Genomic DNA, 20,432 nt, shown 5'->3' on the forward strand with positions numbered 1-20,432 from the left:
TGGCCCAGCGGGCAGGCCCCGGGCCGGGCCGGTTGACGACAGGCCACGAACCGGACCGCCCCGGGGCCTCGGTCTCCCCACCTGGAAAATGGCGAGGATGGGCAGTGTGGCCTGGCGGAAAGGGCCTGGGAGTCGGGAATCCCCGGTTGACCTCGGGCCGGGCACCGGACCTCTCCGGGCTCCGGCCGGCCCCTCTGTAAAATGGGAAGACTCGGACCTGCCTCCCGGCGAGGCCGAAGGTGAGATGGGATCCCGGACGAGACGGCGTGGGGGCCGACCCCATTTTCTGGCCGGCGGGGAGGCGGTGCAGCGGGCAATGGGGGAGCGGTATGGCAGGGAGCGGGCACAGACCGTGCCGGGGGCCGGCCGGGCTCGGCGAGGGAAGACGGGAGGCGAGGCGAGGGGCCTGTGGGACGCCACCGGGCCGGAGTCGGGGGCGCTTCCTACCCTCGCCTCCACCGCGGTGGGCGGCAGAAAGCGAGCTGGCGTGGGACTCGCGTGTGAAGCAGGTGGGCACGGTGACGGGCAGACTTAACTGTTTCCCTCGGGGCCGGGGGCAGGTCCAGACCCGCGTGGGATTAGTGGGGGTTGGGGGAGGGAAAGGGGCCCCAGTGTCCCTAGGTAACACATGGGGAACAGAGAGCGGGGAAGGGGAGGCAGAGCAGTCCCGTAGGTAGGAGATCGGGGTTCTGGTCCTACCCTGTCTCTTGTGACCTTAGGCTAGTCATTTCACCTCTCTGGGCCTGGGCTTTCTCACCTGGAAAAGGGGCATAACGACGACGGTATCTGTCAGGCGCTTACGATGTGCCAGCCACCGGGGTGGATTCGAGCAAACGGAGTTGGGCCCGGTCCCTGTCCCACGTGCGGCTCACGGCCTCCATCCCCATTGTACAGATGAGGTGACCGAGGCCCGGAGAAGTGAATCGACTTACCCAAGATCACACGGCAGACAAGTGGCGGAGGCGGGATGGACTCCCTGCTCTCCCATAGTCGAACAGGGACTGCGCGTGTGTCGGCTATCTGATTCTCCGCATCGGTGCCTCAGGTTTAGCCCAGGGCCCGGCACCTGGTCCGAACCTAATAAGGACCAGCACGTGGGGTTTTCTCGCATAATTGCCTCAACCACACAATCCTCCCCTCCCCCTAAGAGGAGGGGAAGGGTCGAATTGGGGGTGGAGGGGAGGAAGGGGGAGGGGCTACCGTAATTCACTGAGTGACTACAGCCTGCTGCACTCTGAAAGTGCCAAGTAAGATGGAGCCTCAGCTGCCTTCTCACTCTTTTCTTTCTTCCCCTCCCCAGTCCCTTCCCTCCTTCTCCTTTTTCTCTTCTCTTTTCTCTCCTAGTCCCCTCATTGCTAGATTTAATTCCCCGTGCCACGAGCTGCCAAGATTATGCCAGGAAGCGGGGCAAAATGCAATCAAATGCATGGTCACGGGGAGCCCGGGCTGGGGGGTGGGGGGCTCGTTTTGGTCGTGAAGGGGGCACCCCCAGCCACCCCTTTGGCTTTCTCCCTCCCGCTGTCTCTCCCAGGCTCTCCACGAGCACTCGGAGCTTCCGAGAGGAGCTCAGCTTCAGCCTGCAGACCCTCCCCCTGGGGCAGAGAGAGGAGAGATCCCGGGGGTGGGGGTACAGCGGGGACCCCCCAAGCCCGGGCCCACAGCAGGCGTGGACGTTTCTCCCGCCCAGGGGTGAAGGATGTTACGGTGGCTGAACGGTCGGGGCCGGCGAGGCCCGGCGGGCTGGTAAGATCTGAGTTATCTGCAAGGCTGGTGTGAGAAGGAAGGTGCCAGTGCCAGGCACCAGCCCGTCTGGTTTCCACGCCGGGGAGGGTCCCGGCGGGAGGCAGGTGGGGGGGGGGGGGCGTCACGGGGTTTGGGACTCCCCGCTTCCTTCTAGGTTAGGAGCTGCGAGGGACCCTCGGGCGGGGAAGCCCCGGGACCCCCGGGGAAGCCGTAGGCCCGACTCCCGGCGGCCCCCGGCTACCGAGCTTAGAGGCGGGTGAGTGGCCACCGGGGGGACGGGGAGGAGCCACAGTCACACGCCTGGGAGCAGGCGCCCACCTCGCCTCACACGAGCACACGCTCACGCGTTCATACGTGCACGCACACACCCACACACGCTCACACATGGGTTCTTCTGGGGCTACGTGGGGCTCCGGGAAGGTCAGACGGACGGACGGAGCCGGGGCCGCCCGGACTCCGTGACCCCTGGACCCAGCCTGCTCTCCCGTTGCAGAGAGGAGGCCCGGGGGGGGCGGGGACGGAAGGGGAACCCCCATTCTCTCCAGATCCACGGGGCGAAGGGGCCGGGGCGAGCGGACCCCAATCCTCACCGCCCCAGAGCCCGGGCAGACCCCGGCGGGGCCGGGACACCCCCTCGGTCGGTCGCAGAGAGGCCCGGGGAAACAGCGGAAGACCCGTCGGACCCACGCCGGCTTCCCGAGGGGACAGGGGGCGGGAGGGTGGCCTCCAAGGTGGGAGGAGGGGGTCCTTCGGGGTCTCAGCTGCGACCCCCAGGGTGGGGATAGGGGAGAAGGCAGCACCCGCGCTTCTCGGGCGGCTGCCCGGAGGCGTGACGGCGTCCCGGCGCCCCATCCTGCCAGGCGCCCCTTGGAGGCGGAGTCAGTCCTGGGACCCTCCTCCTTCCCTACTGTCTCCCCCACAACAAGGGGGAGTCTTCAGGGGAGGAGAGGGGCGCGGGAGGGTCTGGCGGGGGATGGGGCGCGGCAAAGTCTTACAGGGGGGGCGGCTGGGTCCTCCGGGGGTCGGGGGAGCGCGGTCCGGAGCCGGCTACGCACAGTACGTGTCCGCTTTTGAGCACCTGGCAGTACATCGTCATGGCGAAGGTCAGCCCAGGATCTGCGGGCCAGGAAATGGACAATAATAACATTATTAATAATAATAATAATGATGGTATTTGTTAAGCGCTTACTATGGTCCAGGCACAGTACTAAATAGTGGGGTGGAAACAAGCGAATCGAGTTGGACCCAGCCCCGTCCCACGTGGGGCTCACGGTCTTGATCCCCATTTTACAGATGAGGGAACTGGGGCACAGAGAAGTACAGGGACTTGCCCAGGGTCACACAACGGACAAGTGGCGGAGGTGGGATTAGAACCCAGGTCCTTCTAACTCCCAGGCCTGTGCTCTACTCACTGCGTCACGCTGTTTCCAGTGACAAAGGTCACCGACCGCCAGGCTCAGAGAAGCCCCTTTTCCCAAGAGCTCGGAGAAGCAACGCGGCCGAGTGGATAGAGCCCGGGCCTGGGACTCAGAGGACCTGGGTTCTAATCCTCGTTCTGCCACCTGCCTGCAGTGCGACCTTGGGTAAGTCACTTCACTTCTCTGGGCCTCGGTTCCCTCATCTCGACAGTGGGGATTAAGGCCGGGAGCCCCATGGGGGAGAAGGACCGCGTCCCACCTGATTAGCTGCTATCTACCCAGCGCTTACTACAGTACCTGGCACAGAGTAAGCCCTTAATACCATTAAAAAAAACTGCCTCATCCCCGTCACCTGATAAATGGACTCCTCCACGCTCTGCAAACCCACCGGCCGCCTCATTTCCCCAGCCTCCCCCACCTGAGAAATGATAATCATAATAATAATGATGGTGTTTGTTAAGCGCTTACTATATGCCAGGCACCGTACTAAGCGCTGGGGCAGATACAAGCCAATCGGGTTGGACACGGTCCCTGTCCCACGTGGGGCTCACGGTCTCGATCCCCATTTGACAGACTAGGGAGGCCCAGAGAAGCTAAGTGACTGGCCCGAGGTCACACAGCAGGTGAGTGGCGGAGCCGGGATTAGAACCCATGATCTTCTGACTCGCGGGCCCGGGCTCTAAAATAAAAATAAACTGTGGTATTTGTTAAGCGCTTACTATGTGCAAAGCACCGTTCTAAGCGCTGGGGGATACAAGGTGATCAGGTTGTCCCATGTGGGCTCACAGTCTTCATCCCCATTTGACAGATGAGGGAACTGAGGCACAGAGAAGTTAAGTGACTTGCCCAAGGTCACAAAGCTGACCAGCGGCGGTTCCGGGATTAGAACCCGTGACCTCTGACTCCCAAGCCCGCTCTCTTTCCACTGAGCCAAGGGCTCTACCCACTAGGCCATGCTCCTTCTCAATTTCAGATTTGGTTTGCTTCTTTTCAGTGGGGATTCGCAATCAGTCCCCTCACGTACTGCACCAGGCGAGGAGACTGCTTTAAAGCAAGCTGGTCATTTATTTACGAACAATCTGGTATTGCTTCAAAAGAGCCACATGTTCCAAGAAGGGGGCAAAAAAAAAGCCAAGCATTCATTCCACTACAGAAATACAGACCTTTTAGGATCGCAGAGTTTCTAAAACAGCAGACTTACAAAAGCAAAGTTAACAAATAATGGAAAAAAACCCGTCCGCCCATGGATGACGCTCATTCCTTAGCTTTGGAAGCTAAGATCTCACTGAGGGAGAGGGGGAGGGAAAGACGATAACGATGGTATCTGTTAAGCGTCACTGTGCGCCAAGCACTGTTTTAGGTGCTGGTTGAGGATTCAATCCCCTGTTCTACCTCCTATTTTGACCGTGAGCCCCCTGGGAGACCTGATGATCTTCTATCTACTCCAGCGATTAGTACAGAGTTTTAACAAATACCACCATTTAATTATTTAAGAGGCTGGGTTCGAGTCCCGGCTCCGCCACTAGGTTGCTGTGTGACCTTGAACATCCTCATCCGCAAGATTGGATTCAATACCTGCTCTCCCTCCTGCCTTATTCATGCATTCAATCGTATTTATTGAGCGCTTACTGTGTGCAGAGCACTGTATTAAGCGCCTTGGACTGTGAGCCCTATGTGGGACAGGAACTGGGTCCAAATTGGTTATCTGGTATCTACCCTAGTGCTCAGTATAGTGTTGACACACAATATACGCTTAAATACCACAACTAAATGAATGCATTATTTTGGAGGACAGGAGTTTGAGTCCCGGCTCTGCCCTTGGCCTGTGTTAAGAATTTGAGCTCCTTGTGGTCCAGGGACTGTGTCCCAATCGATATGCTTGTAGAATATGATATTGATCCTGGGATCAATAAGCAAGCTCTGCCACTTGTCAGCTGTGTGACTGTGGGCAGGTCACTTGACTTCTCTGTGTCTCAGTTCCCTCATCTGTAAAAATGGGGATTAAGACTGTGAGCCTCACGTGGGACAACCTGATTCCCCTGTGTCTCCCCCAGCGCTTAGAACAGTGCTCTGCACATAGTAAGCGCTTAACAAATACCGACATTAAATACACTGAAGATTACATTAGGAAGATTTGCTTTGAAGAGACTGGAAAAAAATCACGAAACGGAGCGGATGTAATAATTGCCATAAAAATGCAAATGGTCAAATCTATGGTGTTTCTGGTGCCGATCTGAAAGCTGGACAGTGAAAAAACAAGATAGAAAGAGCATCGACTCTTTTGAAATGTGTTGGACAAAGCTTTCGTGAGTTCGGTGGACTGCCCGGAAAACAAACAAATGGGTTTTGGAGCAAATTAAGCCACGGTAGTCTCGGAAGGCCAAATGACTCGACTTAGATCAGCGTATTCTGGACACGTCACTGAGAGGACGAATTCTCTGGAGAAGACACTGATGCTAGGAAAAGTCCAGGGAAAACTCGGAAGAGGCAGAAACGGCAGCTAGATGGATAGGGACCATAACAACGCTAACAGAAGACACGTTAGAAAGGTCACGGAATATGGCAGAAGATAGGACGTTCTGGAGAAAATATAGCCATAGGAAACGGAAACGACAGCATTTGATGATAATAATAATACCCCGACGCTCAGTACAGTGCCTGGCACATAGTAAGCGCTTAACAGATGAGAAAGAGATTCTGCTGAGTTGCTGGAGCGGAGGTCGGTCGGGGGGAGACAGAGACAGAGAGAAACTGGTGTAGAGGGACAGTGGCAGAGGTGGGGAGGGAGAACGGAGATGGAGAGAAACACACAAGCTCAGACAAGAGTCAGTGGCAGATGGGGGAAGGGAGAGGCAGAGACGGAGAAAGAGAGACGGCAGAGATGGAGAGCGGGAGGCAGAGAGAGACGGCGGCGGAGAGCAGGAGAGACAGAGATGGAAAAAGACGGTGCCAGAGAGCCAGAGAAGGGGAGAGTCAGGCAGAGAGAAACGGCAGCAGAGACAGAGATGGGGAGAAACGGGAGGCAGAGAGGGCCCGTGTCAGGGATGGGAGTGGAGGGGGCGGGGGGCACGGGGTCCAGGGTCCGGGGCGGGCTGTACCTGCACGAGGGCGGTGCACAGGCCGAAGACCCCGACGGCCAGGAGGTTTTCCTGCAGCCACGTCTTCACCGTCTCGTAGCAGGGCTGGACGACAAGGGAGTCCGTCAGTGGGTCGGGTGGGGGGCTGCTGGGGGAGTGGGGGGGACTTGAGGGGGGCCTGAGGGGCCGGTGTGGGAATGGGGGTTGTGTAGGGGGGTCTGAGGGGGCTGCAGGGGCGGGGCTGGGGCCTGCGGGGGTCGGGCCGGGGGCCCGGGGGGTCTCTCACCGCTTTCCACCAGGTTCCGGGCGAGTGGAGCCCGCAGCTGTCGCTGAATTCCAGGCAGCAGGAGTCGGGCACGCGCGTGCTGTTGTACACGGCGAACCAGTCCGTGTAGTTGGACACGCCGCAGCACCGGAACTGTCAGGGCAACCCCTCGTGAGACAGACACACACACATACGCAGACACACACATGCCATGGCGACAGACCGTGACACACGCACACGTAAACGCGCGCGCACACCCCCCGACCGCCCCCATGACGGCACAGGCCGTGAGACACACACCCCTACCCCTGTAACTATATCGGTCGACGGTATTTACTGAGTTCTTACTAAGTGCAGAGCACTGTACGAAGCGCTTAATGGCAATGGGGGAGACGCTCTCTCTCAAACACACACACGCACACCCCGCCCGCCACCTCAGTCCCCTCCTGATGCTGTGGGCAGAGCATCTCCTCTGTGTGGAGCACTGTGCTGAGTGCTTTCTGGGTGCGGAGCAACGTATTGAGAGTTTTCAGTGTGAGGAGAACTGTACTGAGAGCCCCTGGGTGTGTAGCCCTATACTGAGCCAAGAAGCCTTCCCCGATTGCGCCTTCCTTTCCTCTTCTTCCCCTCCCGTCTGCGTCACCCCAACCTGCACCCTTTCTTCATCCCCCCCTCCCAGCCCCGAACCGCTTACGTCCGTTTTTATTTCTTTCTATCCACGTCTGTCTCCCCCTCTAGACTATAAGCTCACTGCGGGCAGGGAACGCGTCTGTTGGTTGTTATATCGAACCCTCCTTAGCGTTTAGTATAGTGCTCTGCATGCAGTAAGCGCTCAATAAATACCACTGATCGATTGATCGGTGGTAAGCTTGTTACGGGCAGGGAACGTGTCTACCGACTCTCTCGTACTGTCTCCCCGGCGCTCAGTACAGCGCTCTGCACACAGTCAGTGCTCAATAAATACCCCTGATTGAGAGAGATAAGCTCCTTGTGGGCAGGGAACGTGTCTGTTAATTCTGTTGCATCGTCCTCTCCCAAGCGCTTAGTCCAGTGCTCCGCACAGAGTAAGCGCTCAGTATATATGACTGACCGACCCTGCCACCTCTGGGTCCCTCGGAACGGGGAGTCCATCTCCTCCGTCCAACCAGAGGTCGGCAGTCGCAGGACAAATCCCAGAAAAATAATAATGTTGGTTTTGTTAAGTGCTCACTATGTGCAAAGCCCTGTTCTAAGCAGTGACTCCCAAGCCCGGGCTCTTTCCCCTGAGCCACGCTGGGATGGGGGCTGAGTCCGACCTGATGATCCTCTATCTACCCTAGCGCTTAGTACGGGGCCTGGGACATAGTAAGCGCTTAACAAAGTCCATAAAAATAGGGGTAAACTGAGGCAGCGGTCGGTCCCCAACTTACGTCAGTCTGGATGATGCTCCAGGCATTCGTGAGTCCAATGTTCCCCTCGGTCCCATAGAGGTGCAGGCCATCCCTCAGGTCCTGCTGAGCGTATTTGTCGATCTGCGAGAGTACAAGAGAACAATAGGATGATAATAATAGTACTTGTTAAGCGCTTACTATGTGCCAGGCACTCTACTAAGCGCTTGGGGCGGATACAAGCAAATCTGGTCAGACACAGTCCCTGTGCTACGTGGGGCTCACAGTCTCAATCCCCAGATGAGGTCACTGAGGCCCAGAGAAGTGAAGTGACTTGCCCAAGGTCACGCAGCAGACATGTGGCGGAGCCGGGATTAGAACTCATGACCTTCTGACTCCCAGGCCCGGGCTCTACCCACTACACCATGCTGCTTCTCTCTGCCCATCTCACCCCTCAGCCTGCTTCCCTGAGTGGGGCAGTTCAGTTGCCTGAGAATGTGGGGGGCAAAAAATTTGTGTCAGGGGAGGGAGGAGGCAGACCAGCTAGCGGGGCAGGATCCAAGGATGTAATTATTATTATTATTATTAATAGTAATAGTTATAATAACTTTGTTAAGCACTTACTATGCCCCAAGCACTGCACTAAGCACTGGGGTGGATAAAACACAAGTAGGTCCCACATGAGGCTCACAATCTAAAAAAGGAGGGAGAGCGAGGAGAGAATCCCATTTTCCAGATGAGGGAACTGAGGCCCAGAGATGTGAAGCGACTTACAGTCACACCGCGGGCAGGTGCAGAGCTGGGATTAGAACCCAGGTCCTCTGACTCCCAGGCCCGGCTCTAGCCACTGGGCCACACTGTTTTCCGGGCGACCTCTGTGGGCAGGGTGGCCTTCCGCCACTTATCAGCTGTGTGGCTTTGGGCAAGTCACTTCACTTCTCTGGGCCTCAGTTCCCTCATCTGGAAATGGGGACGAAGACCGTGAGCCCCACGCGGGGCACGGACTGTGTCCAACCCGATTACCTCGTACCTCCCCCGGCGCTTAGTTCGGTCCCTGGCACATAGTAAGCCCTTCCCAAATCCTAGCTTTTTTGTTTTTTGTGATTTTAAAAAAATAAAAAGAAGAAGAGTCCAAACCAGAAAAACAAGCAGGGCTGAAAACTGCCATTTGGGCCAACAATTGAGGCAGTATTTATGGTGAAAGCAGAAGGTCAGAAGAGCCAGACAATTTTTCGGAAACCCCCAGTGGGTGTAATTTAACCAACAAGAATTTTCCAACAAGTTCCGTCACGGACACGTTACTCCGCCCAGAACCGGGCCCGACCCCAAACGGACACCTCACCTCTCTGCCCGGGAGATTCTGGGGGAGGCGGGTGGATTGGGGGGGGGGGGGGGGCAGGGGAAAATGGGAAGGAGGATGAGGGAGTTGGTGATTTCTCAGGACAATTCCCTTGTGGGAATTGTGGGAATTGTGGCACCATCTCTGTTTTTTTGTTGTTGTTTTGCGGGCGTTTTCCGATGGTTTTCGTTCAGCGCTTATTAGGTGCCAGGCACTGTACTAAGCGCTGGGGCAGATTCGAGCTAATCAGGCTGGTCACAGTCCCTGTCCCCCATGGGGCTCACAGTCTTCATCCCCCTTTTACAGATGCGGAAACTGAGGCACAGAGAAGTGAATGATAATAACTGTGGTATTCCATTAAGCGCTTATTGAGTACCAGGCACTGTACTAAGCACTAGGCTAGACACAAGCTAATCAGGGCGGACACGGTCTCTGTCTCACACAGGGCTCCCAGTCTTCATCCCCAGTTGACAGAGGAGGGAACCGAGGCCCAGGGAAGTGAAGCGACTTGCCCAAGATCACCCAGCAGGCAAGCGGCGGAGCCGGGATTAGAACCCAGGCCCTTCCGATTCTTAAGACCGTGCGCTATCCACTAGGCCACGCTGTTTCTCCAAAGTGACTTTCCCTAGATCACACGGCAGGCGAAATAGCGGATCCGGGACTAGGATCCAGGTCCTCTGACTCCAGACCCGCCCTCTTTCCACGCTGCTTCGGTTACATCGTCCTCTCCCAAGCGCTAAGCTCAGTGCTCCGCACGCAGGAAGCGCTCAATAAATACTGCTGATTATTGACTCTATTTCCCTAGCCCTCTGGGAGGGGAAGGCCCTCTGACCTCTGCTTCTGAATCAGCCACTGAAAATGATCCCCCGTGGAGGCGAATGAGGAATCTGGGGGGGGGGGGGAGGGGACTCTTTTGGGGAAAGAATCCCAATAAAAATTCAAAAACAATACCAAAAAGAGTGTTTACGTTGCAATCCCACCATCCTTTTGCTGCCTGTCTGCATCCCTAACATTCTTTAACCAATTAATCAATAATCAATGACACTTATTGAGCGCTGTTTGCAGAGCACCGTATTAAGCTCCGCCGCTTGTCCGCTGCGTGACCTGGGAGAAGTCTTTCAATTGTATTTCATTCAATAATAATAATAATGTTGGTCTTCGTTAAGCGCTTACTATGTGCCGAGCACTGTTCTAAGCGCTGGGGGAGATACAGGGGAATCAGGTTGTCCCTCGTGAGGCTCACATAGTAAGCGCTTAACACTACCATCATCATCATTATTATTATAGTAAGCGCTTAACAAATACCTTCATATTATGATTATTATCAATAAATAAATTCTGGAGATGTGCATGAGCACGGTGGGCTCAGGAAGGAGTGAATAAAGGGAGCAAATCCAAGTGATAATAATAATTATTATAATACTTAAGTGCTTTACTATGTGCCAAGCACTGTTCTGAGCACTGGGGGAGATACAAGTCATACATACTGTTCCTGTCCCACGTGGGGCTCACAGTCTTAATCCCCATTTTCCAGGTGAGGGAACTGAGGCCCCGAGAAGTGAAGTGACTTGCCCAAGGTCACGCTGCGGACATGGGGCGGAGCTGGGATTAGAACCCAGATCCTTCTGACTCTCAGGCCCGGGCTCTATCCACTACGCCATACTTTTCTCTCTCCTACTCGGACTGTGAGCTTGTATCTACCCCAGCGCTTGGTACAGTGCGTGGCCCGTAGAAGCGCTCAATAGATACCACTGATTGATCGATCGCCTAGTCCCAGGGGTTCTGGGTTATCCCACTTGCAAGGTGGGCGGATTGGGGCAGAGGGAGAGAAGCAGCGTGGCTCAGTGGAAAGAGCCCGGGTTGGGAGTCAGCAGGTCATGGGTTCGAATCCCGGCTCTGCCCCTTGTCAGCTGTGTGGCTGTGGGCGAGTCACTTCACTTCTCTGGGCCTCAGTTCCCTCATCTATAAAACGGGGATGAAGACTGTGAGCCTCACGTGGGACAACCTCATTCCCCTGTATCTCCCCCAGCGCTTAGAACAGTGCTCTGCACGTAGTAAGCGCTTAACAAATACCAACATTATTATTATGATGTCATTTCCAGCGTCAGCCTCTCCCGCTTCCTCTGGGATCGGTCCATGAAGCCGTTGTTCAACTCCCCGCTTTAGCCTGACCCCTTGCAGCTCCACAGACGCCCCCGCGCCCCCCACCCCACCCCACCCCACCGTGACCCTCGTCCTGCCCGGAGGCGGGGGCACGGAACGGAGGACCCCGCGCTCAGGCCGCCCGGGCCAGGGAGGTGACGTACCTTGTCCGTGTAGGCGAAGAAGAGGATGACCACCGTGAGCTCCAGCAGCAAGACGAGTAGCAGCATGATGAAAAACTGCGGGGGGGGGGGGGGGGGGGGGGTGGACAAGGTCAGAGGTCACCGGGGGTGACCCCGCGGCCCTCCCCGGTCCCGCCCTCCCATGGCCCGCCTCCGCGTGACCACTCCTAGTGCTCAGTACAGCGCTCCGCACGCAATAAGCGCCCATTCAATACGACTGAATGAAAGAAGCAGCGTGGCTCAGTGGAAAGAGGCCGGGCTTGCGAGTCAGAGGTCGTGGGTTCCGATCCCGACTCCGCCACTTGGCAGCTGGGTGACGGTGGGCGAGTCACTTCACTTCTCTGGGCCTCAGTTCCTCATGCGGAAAATGCCGATGAAGACTGTGAGCCCCACGTGGGACAACTTGATGACCTGTATCTACCCCAGTGCTTGGCACGTAGCGTAGACAACACCGCCGTCCTCCCCCTCTCACGAGCCCGTAACCTGGGCGTTATCCTCGACTCATCTCTCTCCTTCAACCCGCCGCCAGATCCTGTCGGTTCGACCTTCGAACATCGCTAAGATCGGCCCATCCTCTCCATCCAAACTGCCACTTGCAATTCCAAGTACTTATCCTATCCCGCCCTTAATAATTAATAATTAATACTAATTATAGTAATCTTTAAGGACTCCCTGTGTGTGTCAAGCACTGTTTTCTGGGCTGAGGTAAAAAACAAGGTAATGGGGGACTTCTTAGACTCCCACTTTTAAGAAGAAGCTTACAGTCTCTAGTCTGTAAATTCTCTTTGGACAGGGAGTGTCTCTTTATTATTGTATTGTCCTCTCCAAGCGCTTAGTCCAGTGCTCTGCACACGGTGGGCGCTCAATAAATACGACCGAATGGATGAAAGGGGGAGTATTCCCTCTTTTACAGATGAGGAGACTGAGGCAGAGAGAAGTGAAGTGACTTGCCCACGGTCACCAGCAGACGAGGGGGCGGAGCTGGATCAGAACCCGATCTTTCCAACTCCCAGGCCCGGGCTCTTAAATTGTTCCGTGTCCTGTCCCAAGTGCTCAGCCCCAGTGTTCTTCACGCAGGAAGCGCTCACTGAATAGGATTGAGGGACTGACTGGAGAATGGTCAGAGAGCGGCCGCCCGCCGGACTTGGAGAGGCGAAGCCCCTCGGTCCCGCACCCCACATCGTGATAACTTTGGGGATTGCTAAGTCATTTATTCATTCAATCGTATTTATTGAGCGCTTACTGTGTGCCGAGCACTGTACCGAGCGCTTGGAGAGGACAGCATGGCGTAGCAGATGGAGCCCGGGCCAGAGAGTCAGAAGGCTGTGGGTTCTAATCCTGGCTCTAGCACTTGCCTTGCTGTGTGACCCTGGGCAATAATAATAATAATAATAATAATAATGTCGGTATTGTTAAGCGCTTACTATGTGCCGAGCACTGTTCTAAGCGCTGGGGGAGACGCAGGGGAATCAGGTTGTCCCACGTGGGGCTCACGGTCTTCATCCCCATTTTACAGATGAGGGAAACCGAGGCACCGAGAAGTGAAGTGACTTGCCCAAAGTCACACAGCTGACAAGGGGCCGGGCCGGGATTTGAACCCATGACCTCCGACTCCAAAGCCCGCGCTCTTTCCACTGAGCCACGCTGCCTCTCAAGTCACTTCACTGGGCCTCGGCGAAAATGGAAAATGGGGATGAAGGACCGTGAGCCCCACATGGGACGAAACTGATGACCCTCTATCTACCCCCAGCGCTTAGAACAATGCTTGGCACATAGTAAGCGCTTAACAAGTATCATCATTATTTTCAGCACTTATAACGGTGCTTGGCACATAGTAAGCGCTTAACAATATCATTATTTTCAGTGCTTCTAACGGTGCTTGGCACGTAGTAGGCGCTTAACAAATATCATTATTTTCAGTGCTTCTAACGGTGCTTGGCACATAGTAAGCGCTTAATAAATATCATCATTATTATTATTATTAACAATAAGCAGACACATTTCCTGCCCACAGTGAGCTGACAGCCTGGGTGGGGGACAGACATGAATAGAAAGAAAGAAATGACAGAGAGGGACATGAGTGGTGTGGGGCCGGGAGGGGGGATGACAAAAGGGAGCAAGTCAAGCGATGAGTCGTGCGGGGCACCGTGTGCTAAGCGCTGGGGCTGACGCAAGACCGCCGGGTGGATGGATACGGCCCTGCCACGGCCCCGCGCGGCTGAAGCCGCAGACCCCGGGCCGGCGGGAGCGGGGCAAGCCTGAAGGGCGGAGGGCGTTGGGGGCAGGAGGTGGACCGAGACTTCCCCGCGTCCCCCGGGCAGATGGCACGTGCCCCGGCCACCGCCCCGCCGGCCCTGGGCGCTCTGCCCGGGCGCCGGGTGGGCGAGCGAGGGCCGGGCAGAGAAGGGGCGGAGAGAAGCCGGGGGGGGGGGGCCAGGGAGGGGCGGAGAGGGGCAGAGAGGAGAGAGCAGAGGGCGCCAGGCCGGTTGGCGGCGGAGACGCCACGCTGGGTGGGCAGCACCGTGCCCGCAACAGAGTATAACGATAATCTCCCGGGGTCCCCCGTGCGGGACGGGGACCGTGTCCAACCGATCAGCCCCCCATCCACCCCAGCGCTCAGAACAGCGCCTGACACGCAGCGAGCGCTTAACCGGCACCGTCGTTATTGTTGACGGAGCCGGGATTAGAACCCGCATCCTCTTTCCACTTGGCCGCACCGCCCCCCGTGAATCCGTGGCCCGCGTGTGTCCCCCCCCCCCGCGGCCCACTCACGCTGAGGAGCAGGACACTTGTTCTCCTTGACGGCGCCGACGCAGCCGACGAAAGCCGATGACCATGACGAAGGCGCCGGTGGCGATGAGCAGGTTGGCGGCCGACAGCGACGGGAAGGAGGGACGACAGGGTGGCGAAGTTGCCCTGGGTGACCGCCAGCCAGATGCCCACGCCCAGGATGCCGCAGCCGCCCAGCTGCGGGGACCGCCACCGCTCAGGGCGGGCCTCGCCCCCTTGCCCACCGTGCCCCCCCGCCCGCCCCCAACTCGGAGGACGGGGCGCCCGGCGACACCACCATCCTCACCACCCTCACCGAAACGACGGCGATCGTCTCTCTTAAGCGCTAACTACGCGCCGAGCACCGTTCCGAGCGCTGGGGTAGAGACGAGCTAATCGGGGCGTCCCCCTTGGGGCCTCCCAGTCTTCATCCCCATTTTCCAGATGAGGGACTGAGGCCCAGAGAAGTGAAGTGACTCGTCCGAGGTCACACGGCAGACAGGCGGCGGAGCCGGGATTAGAACCCACGTCCTCTGACTCTCAAGCCTGTGCTCTTTCCTCCGAGTCCGCGCTTCTCCTCATCCTCACCAGCGCTCTACTTTGTGCAGGGCACCGTGCCGAGCGCTCGGAGAGGACAGTACGTTAAGCAAGCACGATCCCCGCCTTCAAGGAGCTTTCTAGTCTGTTAGGTGCAGAGCGCTGTGCTGAGCGCTCGGGAGGACCCAGAATCAGAAGACGATCCCCTACCCTTGAAGAGCTTCCCGTCTACTGTGCGCAGAGCACTGTGCTGAATGTCGGGGGGGAGCAATAGAAATAGCAGACTCAGCCCTCGCCTTCAAGGAGCTGACAGTCTACCGTCGTGCGGGCACTGTGCTGAGCGCTTTGGGAGAAGACAAGAGGGTTAGCAGACGGGATCTCTGCCTCAAGGAGCGTCCAGTCTACTGTGTGCGGAGCACTGTGCTGAGCGCTTTGGAGAAGACAACAGGGTGAGCAGACCCGATCCCTGCCCTCAAGGAGCGTCCAGTCTTCTGGGTGCGGAGCACTGTGCTGAGCGCTTGGGAGAGTTCAACGGAGATGACGTGATCCCTGTCTTCGAGGTGCTTATAGTCTACTATGTGCGGAGCACTGTGCCGAGTGCTTGGGAGAGTTCAATAGAGTTAGTAGATGCGATCCCCGTCTTCAAGGTGCTTATAGTCTACTCTGCGCAGAGCGCTGTGCAGAGCGCTTGGAGAGGACGGTAGAATTAGAAGACACAGATCTCTGCCCTCAAGACGCTTCCAGGCTACTATGTGCGGAGCGCTGTGCTGAGCGGCTGGGCGAGCCCAAATCCGAGAATTGGTGGTCGTGGGCTCCCGAGGTCGCTTGGCGTCTCGATCCCCTCTGCCCCTTCCCATCCTCCTCCGACCCCCTCGAAGCCCCACGTGGGACGGGACCGCGTCCCAACCCAATTTGCTTGTATCGACTCATTCATTCAATAGCGTTTATTGAGCGCTTACTCTGTGCAGAGCACTGGACTAAGCGCTTGGAATGGCCAAATCGTTTACAGATAGAGACAGTCCCCTGCCCTTTGATGGGTTTACAGTCTATCTGATCCCCGGCGCTTAGTACAGTGCCTGGCACATAGCGCTTAACAAATACCACAATCATTACATTTTTTATAATGATGATGATGATGATGGTATTTGTTAAGCGCTTACCATGTGTCGAACGCTGTTCTAAGCGCTGGGGTAGATATAAGGTCATCAGATTGTCCCACTGGGGCCCCACTAGTCTTCATCCCCATTTACCAGATGAGGTCGCTGAGGCCCAGAGAAGCGAAGTGACTTGCCCAAAGTCACACAGCGGACAAGTGGCATTGGCGGGATTAGAACCCGTGTCCTCTGACTCCCAAGCCCGGGCTCTTTCCATTAAGTTACGCCGCTTCATCCGGCGCTTAGTACAGTGCCTGGCACAGAGTAAGCGCCGAATGAATACACATTGGGTATTATTATCCCCATTTCCAGAGGAGGGAACTGAGGCCCAAGAGAAGCGAAGAGCATTGCCAAGGTTCACCCGGCAGACGGGTGGCGGAGTCGGGATTAGAACCCAGGCCCTTTCTGACTCCCTAGCTAGGTCAGGAGACCGGTTCCGCTCCAATGCTCCCCCTACCCGCGGCCCCCCGTCTCGGGCCGGGGCGGGGGTGGTGGTCTCCCCCGCAGGGAAGAAGACGGAGGCCGAAAAACCACCGAGGAAAGTTGATTCAATCCATCGGAATGGATGAGAGGGAAATCTTCTCCCGCGACCTCGCCACCCGAAGCAATAAAGCCACGCTTCTTAATATGAGGAGTGCTCAGTGGAAGGAGCCCGGGCTTCGGAGTCAGAGGTCATGGGTTCGACTCCCGGCTCTGCCACTTGTCAGCTGTGGGACTGTGGGCGAGTCACTTCGCTTCTCTGGGCCTCAGTGACCTCATCTGGAAAACGGTGGTTAACTGTGAGCCTCACGTGGGACAGCCTGATGACCCCGTATCTAGAACAGTGCTCTGCACATAGTAAGCGCTTAACAAATACCAACATTATATTATTATTATTATTATTATTATTAACGAACATCAGTATTATTATTATTACTATTATTAGTAATACCACTGACGCCGGTTTACTTGGTTTGACGTCTGTCTCCACCCTTCTAGACTGTAAACCCGGTGTGGGATCGTCTCTCTCTATTGCTGAATTGTACTTTCCAAGCACTTTGCACACAGTGAGCGCTCAATAAATATGACTGAATGAATGAGCATTAACAAACACCACCGTTATTAGTATTATTATCAGGAATGCTTAACAAACATCACTATTATTATTATTATTATCATTATTATTAGGAGCATTGAACAAACACCATAGTTTTATTCATACTATCACAGGAGTGCTAACAAACCTCACTATTATTATTATTATTATTAATATCATTATTATTAGGAGCATTGAACAAACACCATAGTTTTATTCATACTATCAGGAGTGCTTAACAAACCTCACTATTATATTATTATTAATATCATTATTATTAGGAAGCATTGAACAAAACACCATAGTTTTATTCATACTATCAGGAGTGCTTAGCAAACATCACTATTATTATTATTATTATTTTATTATTAATATCATTATTATTGGGAGCATTGAAACAAACACCACAGTTTATTCATACTATCAGGAGTGCTTAACAAACACCCTATTATTATTAAAATTTCATTATTCTTAGGAGTGTTTAACAAACACCATAGCTATTATCAATATCATCAGGAGTGCTTAACAACCATCCCTATTATTATTGTTGTTGTTAATAATAACAATTTCACTATTACTAGGAGCGCTTAACAAAACACCAACAGTGATTATTATGATTATCCTTAGGAGCGCTTAACAAGGATGACAGAGGAAGCCGCCGTGAATCCCAAGGGAGCCGGGATGGGCCAATAAATCCCAACCCGCCCAACGGGAAAGCAACGGGAAACGAGGCATCGAAACCACCCAGATGGCAACTCCGGGCCGCATTTCAGCCTTCCGCTCCTGTCCCCCGCCCGGCCAAGGCGGGCCAGACGGAACTCGGGCGGTGGAGCCCAGGAGAAATCAGGCAACGGGCCAACCGGCGGCTTAGAGGGCCTCCCCCCCGCCCCCTTCGCTTCCATTTCATGAATAATAATAACGATGGTATCTGTTAAGCACTTATTATGTACCAAGCACTATTCTAAGCGCTGGGGTAATAATAATGTTGGTATCTGTTTAAGCGCTTAGTAGGTGCCGAGCACTGTTCTAAGAGCTGGGGAGATACAGGGGTCATCGGGTCGTTCCGCACGGAGGCTCACAGTTAATCCCCATTTTGAACAGATGAGGAACTGAGGCACAGGGAAGTGAAGTGACTTGCCCACAGTCACACAGGTGACAAGGGGCAGAGCCGGGATTCGAACCCATGACCTCTGACTCCCAAGCCCGGGTCTTCGCCACTGAGCCCCGCTGCTTCTCGCCATCAATAATAATAATGATGGTATTGTATTTGGTAGATACAAGGTAATCAGATTGTCCACGTGGGGTTCCATAAATCTCCATTCCCCATTTACAGATGATGGTAACTGCAACGGCCTAGAGAAGGCGAAGTGTCTCTGCCCAAGGTCACACGTCCTCTGGACTGCCAAGCCCAGGCTCTTCCGCTGAGCCCCGCTGCTTCTCTGTGCTTCTCGCCATCAATAATAATAATGATGGTATTTGTTAAGCGCTCACTATGTGCCAGGCACCGTACTAAGCGCTGGACTGTTACCAAGTGCCAATTGCGGGTGTTGATTAGCTGATGACCATGTACGGAGCGCTGTGCTAAGGCGCTGGGGGTGGAACAATCCCCATCAGGCCGGACCCAGTCCCTGACCCACACGAGGCGTCGCCGGTCTAAGCAGGAGGGGGAAACGGGCACTGAATCCTCACTTTACACGGGAGGAAACTGAAGCCCAGAGAAGTGAAGTGACTTGCCCAAGGTCACGCAGCAGACAGGTGGCGGAGCCAGGATTAGAACCCGGGTCCTTCTGCCTCATAGGCCCGGGTTCTCGCCATTCAAGTCCCTCCCCCCAACACACACCGCCGCCAGCCGCCTCCGCCCAGGGAAGGTGGCGAGGAAGATGACAGATCTCTCCATTAACCGGGCCGGCGAGGACTGTCGGAAGACAGACCGTTGACAGAAAGATAGACCCGCTGTGGGCAAGGATTGTCTCTATCTGTTGCCGAATTGTACTTTCCAAGCGCTTAGCACAGTGCTCTGCACACAGTAAGCGCTCAATAAATACGATTGAACGAATGAATGGACACGTGACAGACAGACAGACGACAGGCCGGAATATGAGCGCCTATCTGTCGATCCGTGTTTACGGACGTGTCCATGCGTGCACATCTATGTGTGTATGTGTGAACATGTGCACGCATCAGTGTATATTTGCCCGTGCGAGTGTAAATCTGCATAGGATAATAACAATGGTATTTGTTAAGTGCTGACTATGTGCCAGGCACCGTACTAAGCGCTGGGTGGAGGCAAGTGAATCGGGGTGGACAGAGTCCCTGTCCCACATAAGGCTCACATTCTCTAGCCCCATTTTACAGAGGAGGGAACTGGGACCCAGAGAAGTGAAGTGACCCGCCCAAGGTCACACAGCAGACCAGTGGCAAAGCCGGCATTAGAACCCATGACTTTCTGACTCCCAGGCCCGGGCTCCAGCCACTAGGCCACGCTGCTTCTCAGTGCGGAGTTCCGGGGTGTGCGTAGCTGCGTATAATAAGTGTAATAATAATGACGACGGTATTTGTTAAGCGCTTCCTATGTGCCGAGCACCGTCCCAAGCGCCGGGGGCGATACAAGCAAATTGGGTTGGGCCCAGTCCCTGTCTCATGTGGGGCTCACGGTCCCAATGCCCATTTTCCAGATGAGGTCACTGAGGCCCAGAGAAGTGAAGTGACCCGCCCAAGTCCCCACAGCCGACAAGTGGTGGAGACGGGATTAGAACCAGGACCTCCTGACAGCCAGGCCGGTCACTTCGCCTCTCTGGGGCTCGGATTCCTCAGCTGGAAAATGAGCATTAAAATCCCTCCTCTCCCTCCCCCCTCCGATGGTGAAACCCTTGGTGGAGCAGGGACGGTGCCCAACCTGGTGGTCCCGTGTCTACCCTAGCGCTTAGCACACAGTAAGTGCGGTTCGGATGCCACTGTCATTATCAGGATCAGGGCGAGCCGCTTCGCCGAAAGCACTTGAGAAGGGTGAAGGAGAGGAGGGGGGAATGAAGGGGAGGGAGGGGGCAGCTAGTAGGACGGGGGGGTGGGGAGCAGTCCCCGGTGGCCCGCGGACCCCAAGGGACAGAGACCACAAATCGGAGACAGAGGGCAGGCCGGGGGCAGAGGAGTCGTCGGACGGGGGCCTGATGGATCCATCCATCCATCCATCCATCCATCCATCCATCCATCCATCCATCCCATTCATCCATCCATCCACGAATGGATGGATGAAACTTGGTAAGAGATGCCTCCCCTAAGGGGCTTGGGAGGGGCAGAGGCAGGAGGGGAGACAGGAGGAGAGACAGGAGGGAGGAAGGGGAGGAGGGGAGGAAAGAAGAAAGGG

General features: G+C 55.6%; 1 protein-coding gene across 1 annotated transcript in view; it reads right to left on the reverse strand.

Moving 5' to 3' along the window:
• Positions 1–2,790: 2,790 nt before the first annotated feature.
• LOC114810298 (tetraspanin-4-like) overlaps positions 2,791–20,432 on the reverse strand; it is a 29,265-nt gene continuing 11,623 nt past the window's right edge. The window contains 10 exon segments of the mRNA XM_029061562.1: positions 2,791–2,814; positions 2,816–2,859; positions 6,232–6,343; positions 6,525–6,656; positions 7,913–8,014; positions 11,516–11,590; positions 13,546–13,559; positions 14,321–14,357; positions 14,359–14,424; positions 14,426–14,500. Coding sequence (XP_028917395.1) covers positions 2,791–2,814; positions 2,816–2,859; positions 6,232–6,343; positions 6,525–6,656; positions 7,913–8,014; positions 11,516–11,590; positions 13,546–13,559; positions 14,321–14,357; positions 14,359–14,424; positions 14,426–14,500 — 681 coding nt within the window.

The sequence above is a fragment of the Ornithorhynchus anatinus genome, chromosome 3 (genome assembly GCF_004115215.2).
Source record: "Ornithorhynchus anatinus isolate Pmale09 chromosome 3, mOrnAna1.pri.v4, whole genome shotgun sequence".
In the NCBI taxonomy this organism is placed as follows: Eukaryota; Metazoa; Chordata; class Mammalia; order Monotremata; family Ornithorhynchidae; genus Ornithorhynchus; species Ornithorhynchus anatinus.